Source organism: Tigriopus californicus, chromosome 11 (assembly GCF_007210705.1).
Source record: "Tigriopus californicus strain San Diego chromosome 11, Tcal_SD_v2.1, whole genome shotgun sequence".
Lineage (NCBI taxonomy): Eukaryota > Metazoa > Arthropoda > Copepoda > Harpacticoida > Harpacticidae > Tigriopus > Tigriopus californicus.
The window spans coordinates 9,384,563-9,394,451 of NC_081450.1; the positions used below are offsets into that span (position 1 = coordinate 9,384,563).

Here is a 9,889-nt window from a genome sequence, read left to right on the forward strand (position 1 = left end):
CGGTTAGATCGGATTTGGATTCAGCTATCGTCAAAAGAATTTTTGAGTTTCATAGATTTTGGAGTTGGCTCGATATGTTTCCTATTTAACGATGAGAAAGAACCTATGATATTAATTGGGTTGTAATGGTTAAATTATCTTATAATATGTCCGATTCACCACAACCCTTGCGGAAGGTTCTACTTAAATTTGAAAAGGAACATCCATCATTGCTATGCATCTTGGTGCACGATACGTGCCATTACTGTGGTTACCGATCCCGAAGAAGTCGATCCTGGAACGCAAGTATTTGTTGCTCATCAACCGTTGATCGCGAGGTCTCGAAAGACCCTTCGTCTTGGCCAAGAACCTGTCCAGAAGTGACTTGGATCCGTGGTTGGAAGAAGTCCTTCCACCAAGCCAAAGTTGATTCGTTCAGTTACTGTATGTAAGAGCTCTTTGCATCAAGCACCAAGACTGAGTAGGAGCTCGACTCCCTCAACAGAGATAAAGAACCCGGCAATTTGTGTAGGTGCACACTGTGAAGTGGTCGGACATACTGTATTCGAAGAGGCGTTTCCCGGCCAGCGGGATCTTGCCTAGGAAACACGCCTTAGTATTACAGCGATTACAGCCAAGAGAGGACTGTCAGTCCTCAGGAACAAGCTACAGTGCTAGAGCTGGTCGATTGCTCGTTCCCTAGTAAGTTTTACCGGGAGCGTTACCACATCCTCGGGTAGTGGGATCTAGCACCGTAGTTCCTTGGACTGAGCTCGTTCCCTCGCTCGTTCGCTCGCTCGCTCGCTCGGTCTTCTGTCGTTTGCTTCGAGTATGGATGGAAGAGAATAAGCTTGAACTAGCTTACAGCCAATTGAGCTCTATCGCTTCTCGAAAAAGGTTGTGTCGGTCCCAGTGCTAAAAGTAAACACGTGTAATTTGACATATTTCCATATTCAACCGGAATGGTATAAACAATGAGTGAGGATTTGCAGGTAGGTCAAACTTTTGTCATTTTTTTGTGCCGTATTAGGAAGAAGCTTACAGTGATTTGAGTTGTTCCATACGGGTTATCATTCCCAAAGAAATGTCTCAATTCGATTTGTTTACAATTGGTACAATGTACCTTTTGATTGTTGTGTTACTTTTAAACTTAGACAAAGTTGTTTTTTACTCGAGAAGCTGAGGGTGCTTGTCAATATCTTCTTGTTTTGAATGTAAGGAACTCGGCTTTAAAATTTGTCTCTGGATATTTTTTTCTTATGTGCGGTTTTAGCGTTTTGGACCCAATGGCTGAAGTGGAACACAACATTTTGGCGGGACCAGTTGCTTGGGTTCCAAGGTTTTTAAATGCTGGATAGTTACTGGATCTGGCTTAAGAATGCTGTGAGGAGGTAAATCAGTTATTTTGTTGATTCAAATCCGGTGTTGTCAGTATTTGCTTATTCTCTGAAGTTAGTGAAGAAAATGGTTGGTTCCCGAAAAGTGAACATTTTGAGTTCTAGACCAAGCTGTTCCACAGAATTGCGTTAGTTAACTATAAAACTGTGCAACATGTTAACTTACATGCACACCATGTTCAATTCGCTTGCCTTGTGCATAGAAAAAGCATAGCTAGGTGTTTTACTAGAAATCAGAACTGGCACGGCCATGCGCTATTCCTTTTCTTGATTTGTATCATGCGCGATATCCTCATGACCCGAATTGACCCTTCTAAGTACATCAATAACAACACTTGGCCAGGCGATTGAAAAGCGCATAAGGTTAGGGCGTTAAGCGCACCCAGAACAACAGCAACAGCAGTCTCAGTGGCAGTACCACACCATCACCTCCATTAAGACTTGTCAATGAAGGCAAGTAGACCTAGAGACAATTAGCCGAACTGACGAGCGAGTGAGAACTGCCGGTACTACAGGGAAAATTGATTGTTCCACAATGACACTCATTCAAATGTCGAGCGGGAATCTTCAGGAGTGGTAATGTGGAGCTCCATGTGCTTTGTAGAATCTTGAAAGTGCTCAAACATACCTCCATACATGCATACATGCCAAAAGTGTGTTCTTTGAGTGCGATTCGTTAAAGATATTGGCCTCCTTATGGACTTAAAAGGGAGTACCACATGAGCAAATATTTTGGACCCAAACTATTGACCTAGATGATTTTTAAACATTTCTAGTAAATCGTATATCTGGTTTAGGTTTAGAGCTACAAAATGATTGAGAGCTTTAGACAACCATGTCAGGATCAACTCGACGTTCATCGTGGATGACTTAGCTTCAATTGTGTTCCTCAAAAGAGAGCAGCTCTCCATTTTGGGCAATTGCTTGCCATTCTTGGGTCCCATGACCAAGTTCCTTTTGTAATTTCAAAGGGATCACTTCTCTCAGCAATCTTTCTCAAACGCCCTCGAGTTAGTTCCAAGTTCCAGACCCAAGTCTTTGATGCGTATTCCAAACGACGTCGCTATCTTCCCAATACCGAGATCTGGAATAACAACGTTCATGCACAGTTTACGCAATTGGAACCCTCTCTTTCTTTCCCAACATGGACCAGGGTTCCAAATGCCGGCCACAATTTTGAGGAAACATTGCGATCGGGTTCAAAGAATTCTTCTTGTTTAGCTCCTTCGTTTATCCTTCACTACGCTGGCCCTCTCTTTTTCGTTCTTTCTCAGTTAGCTAGTTGTGTACGAAGCTCGAAAAGAACACATACCAGTGGTAGTACCAATGGTACCACCACTACCACTATCGGTACCAGGCACGCCTACAGGATTTCCCTTCATAGTCCGGTGGTCTGTAGTCTGTAGTCTTCCCTAGTTGGTCTTCGGTATAGTAGGCATTTCTACCCGCTTCCCCCCTCCCCCCCCCTTCTCCCTTGTCCCTTGCTTGATCATGTCGTTCTTCTTTGAGACCGGTCCAGCTGCAATATCACCAGCAGCAATCGTCTCTGCTCGACCAGATCCTCCGTGGCTATGGCCTCTTGCAACAGAGGGGGAGATGAAGCCTAGTCAGAGAAGGAACAGGCGTCAGCACTCAGCAGTCATGAAGCTTCTGGTTGCATTTGCTGAGCGTTGTACTACAAGTTCGATCAGCGGTGTGGCTGGCAGTGAGTACTAATAGCAGCAGTTGAATGCCGAGCAGCACCTCACGCACCAGAGGGCAAATCCAGTTCGGGGATACATGATGGTGTCTTTCCTTTCTCACGATTGAGACTGAGACTGAATGCTGTGCTGGTACCAGTTTTTGGAACAACTCGGTCCGGCAAACGGCGATCGGACCGCCGTTCGGAAGAGGTACAAATAAAACAAGGAGGCGAAGGCACAACGCACAACGACCGACGGCTGGACCGACTCCCAAGGCTGTGGGTGCAAGGAGGTCTATGAATGGCCGGATTTGCTCTTTGTCTTTGCTCTGTAACGTAGGCGACTCGGCCAAGATCCTAGTTCGGATCAAGGTTGTAAAGGTTCTAAAGTATTAAAGGCTTTAACAACTAGTGCGACTCGGGAGCAATACTCCAATGTTCGCAAGTCACTGAATGGTCTACCAACCAACCATTTTGCCGGTTTGTAAACCTTTCCATCCAGTCAAACCTATGGCCGGATGCCCTAACATCGGTAGCGAGGAAAAAAAATACACCTATTTTTAGTCCAACTCGTTCCACTGAAATGATATTGAAAATGCAGTCATCGAACTTACTTCATTTGATTCGATTGCTTTTGATATAAATATAAACATTTCCTTGAAACTACAAGTGGGATTTACACGAGTATCTTGAAAGTGCGTCCTTCCCTTGAAGCTGGTTACAAGATAGATCTCTTCTCGTTCAGCGGCCACCTTCACGTCGTCTTTTTCGTCGTCATCGTCGTCGTCGTCCACGCACGACCGTCTGCATTCTTTTTGCCAGTGGCTATCAAATGTTGAGGAGACTCTTCCTTTACTCTTCCAGCCCCTCTAGCTCCTTCTATGGCACGAAACAGTAAGAACTTCAAACTACTCTGCACAACCTCTCTCCCTTTCCTGCGCCTTCCTTCCTTCGCTCCCTTCCTTCACTCCCTCCCTTCTCCCTGTTCGGTGTATGTCTGATTTTGATCCTAGAGTAGCTAGTAGTCGCACTAGTCGTCACTGCCTACTTCTCTACGACGTTCCTCCTCGTGTTCCTCCCAACTAGCTCCATCTACTAGTATTTCGAGTAGACGACGTCCAGCTTCGGCACTCCGAATTCAGCATGAGTGGAGTGAGCTGTATGCAGAGATGGAATAGAAGCAGGTGGCAGCACTGAATTCTGTTACTTGCTAGTTGAGATTGTAGAACGCCGAACCGTGTACTTGGCGGGCTGTTTCAATTCTGTTGAAGGAAGGACGGACCATGTTGTGTGTAGAATGTACGTGGGTACAGCGAAGTACTACTACTCCTACTTACGAACGTAGTGCAGGTTAGGTTTAGTTAGATATGTGAAGGTGAACAGTATCACCAGATGACTCCTGGGTCCAATTCAAGGAACGGACTAGTGCATATATACATCATGCATACATATATTTTATAGGTAGCTCATTCTTTAGACGCCATAAGTCGTTTCATTAGCCAGATACCTCGTCGAGTTTAAAATTGTACCAAATTCAGTCCCTAGTTTCGGTGGCTTGAATCCTTGAAACTTATTTAGGTAGCCAGAATCCTTCAATGTACGAACATTATGCGCCTCATAATATATGAAGACATGCCTATCCAAGCTTGAGCCCAGACCGGGCCGAGAATAACCTCTGAGAAGGTTCTCCGTGTTTTTACTTTCAAAAGTTCCAACAGCAATACCCCCAGCCATTCACGGCTAGTTATCTTTTCTAGCCTTGTCAATCGAAGTTGCTTCGTACTTGATGTACCTATAGAAAATTTTGTGCATGTGAGTGGAAAGTCGAGGTGCTTGTGGTCTCAACCAATAGGAACTCTTTCCGTCTGTCATGTGACTTGAACTCCCAGTCAGGCAGGCTGGCAGGCAGGCAGGCAGGCAGTCAGGCAGGCAGGCTGAAACCTCCTCAACTGAGTTTGTTAACTTCAGAGCGGACGAGAACGTCGACGACGATGAAGGAGAAGTTGTCGAGGGAGAAGCAGTAAAAGATGCCTTTTTTCCTTCATTTTGCCATTGCCTCAATATTAGGCCGACCACGATAACGAAGGCTGCTGCTAGCTGATTTAGTCCGATTTGTATTTAGTACTGCCATGAAATGTCACATTTCATAAGAAATGGCAAAAGTGTCACAAGATTCAATATTCTTTCTTACAAAACTCTATTTTTATACTAAAGCTAGTGTTTTTATGAACAGTATTGTTAGTCGTTGAAGGAGGACCGTGGCAGTGAACTGCTCCGACCACTCCCAATGCTTGGAAATGTTTAGAGCGAGGTCTTTCATGGCTGGAAATATTTTTAGTATTGTAACTTCGAGCCTTACATTTATAGTGTAATCTAATACCAACTACGCAAAACGAAAATATTTAACCCTTGTTCTACTGTTATCCTCGAACCATTCTAAAGCGGTTCGATTTTGGTAACGCTCTGAAGTGGCCTTCGTTTAGATCTCTGGCAGTGTTCCCGTTTTATAAATCCATTTCTACATGACGTAGTTCTACGACTTGCTTTGCAACGTTTAGAATTCCCTCTTGCAGTCTTTCTCCCTCTCTCTTTCTCTCTCTCCCCTCTTCTCTCTTTCTGTTCAGCTCACACACTCACAAAGTTGAAAGAGCGGAGACCATGTGGGTAGCACTCGTAGCACTAGCATAGGAAGGAGCATGAAGAGAACGACTTGCCCAATGGCACTGAGGGGCGACGATGACGTTAGGGTCTGATATGCTTCCTTTGCCTGAGTCCGGGTGATGGGAGGGAGCAGCAAAGCAAAATAATAGTCGTAGGGGCCGTCGTCAAAGAAATACCTAGAGGAGATAGGGCCACCAACGTTTGGGTCCATTGCAGCTGCTGCTCGCGCCGATGCCAACTTCCAAGCAGCCCGGCCACTCTGTTTCTACGAAGCACACAATCATAGCGTTGTCAGGGAGCTTGTGGTGCTCTTAAAGTCATATATGGTGGAGAAAACTTGTGTAAAATGTTCGAGAGTGCTGAAACAAATTAAGCTAGAAGATTCACACAGGAGAACTTTTAGCACGGTTAATACTTGAAATTATTACTGAGGTATTAGATTATCATTCGATGACGAGTATTAAGCAAGTACAAGCATATGGTGGTACATAAAAAAAAATATGTTTTGTTACGACCAGCATGGATGTGTGCACACTTGTGGGAGGAACGTCTAGAGCACTGACGAGGTTTTTTTGTCATAGACGTATGTATGCCAACAGCTAGATAACACTGGGTCTCTGAAGCCTAAAACTTACATTGAATTGAACATCTGATTCAGACTGTACTATGTTGGTACGAATTATGAATGTAGCATTTGAGCAATACAAAAATAATGGTGCCGGTGTAACTGATTTATTTACAGTTTGATTTCAGTTTTTTTCAACCACATTAACTTACCTCAAAATTGTGCTGCAAGTTTTCTTGAATGGCACTTATATTGTTATAAATAATTTATTTTTCAATAAAACAAACAACTCGATTTTCCTAAAATGTTCTTTTTGAAATGTTCGATGGAACTGAATCTACGTCAAGGTCCATAGTCTGTGGTTAGACTAGATATCTTTTCTCCTTGTTCCCTCTTCCATTCGTTCGTTCGTTCGTTCGCTTAGTTGCTCCTAGGAGAGGAAGCCTGAAAGATCCAGCTCGTCTTTCTTCGAGTCGGTCGGTCCTCTCTGCACTAATGGCACAACTCAGGATGGATGAACGAAACTTAGCCATAACCGGCGTACCGGGGGAAGTGGCGACCCTCCAGGTCTTCTCAGTCCTCTCTTTCTTCTCCTCCCTGAGCTTCGAATGCTTCACCATTTGTTGTTGCGTCTATAGGGGTATTGCGTAGCGATAGAGGGTATACAGCAGAATGCATACTATGTAGAAGAGGAATAAGTCGGAGGACCACGACGAGGTGGAGAACGAGGACGAGGAGTTGAAATGGTAGTAGGTCTTGAGCTCGGAAGCTCCGGAGCTAGAGCCTCATAACTAGATAAGGAGGCGGCGAGTATTGAACTTGCGACAGAGAGAACGGACATGAACCATCTCGCAATATAGCCAAATGTCAGATGGTCGTCGAAGCTAGATCTCTATTAAGAATGTACGGTCTTGTTAGTAGTTGGGGATGTATATTTTGAAACAACTTTAGAGCAAACTGTTGCAAGGAACAGCCGATGTCGATAAATTGGTGCAGAATAAACCTGCCTTGGTAAATTGTTCTGATCGTTCAACTTGCGACAGAGAGAACGGACATGAACCATCTCGCAATATAGCCAAATGTCAGATGGTCGTCGAAGCTAGATCTCTATTATGAATGTACGGTCTTGTTAGTAGTTGGGGATGTATATTTTGAAACAACTTTAGAGCAAACTGTTGCAAGGAACAGCCGATGTCGATAAATTGGTGCAGAATAAACCTGCCTTGGTAAATTGTTCTGATCGTTCAACATATTTCGTGCTTTTTTCTTTACAGTGTGAAACGATGGGCCTACATCCGACCGATTTGCCGACCTCCCCGATCAACAGAATGTCTCCGTCGCTTTTTACCAAGAGAAAATACGAATCTGCAACCCCAGACGCATTTCCTGCCAAGAAGGTTAAAGTCGAAGTGGTCAATGGGATTGCTTCTATAAGCCAACAGAGTAACGATCTCATTAAGGGAGGAACCAATGAAATCCACATCCGGATTGGGGTTCCAAGCAAAGTTATCGTCGATGATGATGAAAAAGAAAACACTTTGGAACCAACTCTCAACACCATGCCTACAACCATCTTATCTGCACCAAAAAGCCCTGCTCCGCTCTCTTCAGGAAACGCTTCAGTAACTGAAGAAAAGGTCATAGTGGAGCCGAAAGTCATAGTGGAGCACCAACCCCTTCCAAGCATTTATGAACTTCAGCAAAATACTACCTTGGACTCGCAAGACAATGACCAGTACGACTCTGGTCTGTCCGATGACAGCAGCGAAGGCGATTCCGAAGAAGAATGCTTATCCCCTCCCCCGCTCTACGATGCCGTCTTACGAATGGACAGCAGCGGTTGTTCGGTAAAAACTACCACCTTACCCCCGGCCAAAACATTGTACCAAGATCGTTTTTGGTCTCAAAACATGTTCAGTTCTTCAAACTCAAACAGTCAGCCTCCTTCGTTGCCTGTTCAAAGTACAGTTCCATCCCCAGTTCCTCAAGGTCCCTATCACTTTCTAGAACAACAAAGCACACAACGAATTGAGTGCGCCGAGAATGGAAAGTCCTACATGCAACTGGGTACATTGAGCCATTCCCATCACCTTCCCATCACCCCGGTTATGCAACCCAAACCTAACATGGTGTACCGGAGGCCAATTCAACCTTTCCGAAACCCCATGGCCCCACCCCCTCGACCCGCTTGTGATCACAGCAATTGTTGGCAACGAAAAAACAGCTATTGTTACCGGACCCAAAGGACCCGCATACTGAATCTTTCCATGCACAAGATGCACATGGCCAGACAAACTCACGAAGGTAGTCTAAGGCGTTCTGTTCTCATCTGCAACATGCTCCGTTACATCGAAGATGAATCCGATAAAGAGGTGTTTGTGGAGAGCCAAGAGCATCAATACCAACAAGTGGATGGACGCCCTGGCATGGAAATTGATCAACATTATTGGGCCCCGTCTGGCGGAGCTCCAATTGATTCAAGTCATATGACTCATAACGGAGTTCAGCACAAAACCACCCATCAAACAATGACACCGTCTCAATATAACTCTGCGGTTAGTGGAATGTCCTCTGGTCCCACCACGACCCCTGAGCAAAGTCCACCAGTTGTTAGCAATGCAATCCCTCACCATTCCTCTACCCATCCTTACATGGACACTTACGAGAGCACCTTAAAAGACTTTAATTCTGCCTTTCGTCTCACCCCTTTCTCGAGTCCTAGCCATTCCAACTCTTCATCGGATATCAATGCCTCTTCGGAAGGATCCCCTCACTTCCCGGACGAAGAAAAAGGCATCAATTGGGGATCAGTGCTTAGCCTTTCGAATCAGTCTGAATTAGATCCTTTGAACAATAATTCGTTTGCGAGCGATTCATGGACCCAATCCACCAACAATGTTATGTCAGTTGTCTCTTCCACCTCCCTCTCCACGAGAACGTCGAGCTCAGAGACCAAGATGGCCTCGCGATGTGGATCCGAGGCTGCTTCAGAGTCATCGTCAATTGGGACAAATGGAGACAGTCATAGCTTTGAGGAAGACATGAGTTGGAAACTCAATTCCGACGAAGTGTTGCGGGTATTTCCCAACGATCAAAACATGTTCACACCCATCCCCGGACACTGAGGTATTGCTTCCCGCAAAAGTCTCCTAAAGCTCAAGGCTGTGATTTGTTCTCCTTCCATGAAAACCTGGACCAATGGCCAAGGAGATGGATTCGTCAATCAATGGGAACTGTGATTTCAAATGATATTGGCAGAAGCAACAACCCGTCATAATAATAATGAGTGGCGAAGAAAACAAAAACCAAGTACCTGCAAATTTTCTCAAACTGGAACACCGACTAAGTTGTTCCAATCACGCCTAGGTTCCATTCCAAAGCTCAACTACACCTTCAATCCCATGGCCACTCTGAATGCTCATGAACAGTCGTTGCACTCTTATGACTTGTCCTAGTTCTAGTCAGCAACCTCCGAATCTCTCTGCAACTCATTGCGACCTCTGCAACATCAACTGAGAGCCAACATACCTATGGAGGTGCATCTACCTAGGGGCCCATCCTCAAAAAGGATGACGGAATGATTCCGGTGCGACGTTGAACTTTGCT

At 45.0% G+C, this 9,889-nt stretch overlaps 1 protein-coding gene across 1 annotated transcript; it reads left to right on the forward strand.

The window, feature by feature from the left end:
* Positions 1 to 756: 756 nt before the first annotated feature.
* LOC131890511 (uncharacterized) lies at positions 757 to 9,886 on the forward strand (the record flags this gene model as incomplete). The annotated part of the gene is given in 2 exon segments (XM_059239866.1): positions 757 to 971; positions 7,558 to 9,886. Coding segments are annotated over 2 exon segments (1,869 nt in total). The 5' UTR covers positions 757 to 953.
* Positions 9,887 to 9,889: the final 3 nt, after the last annotated feature.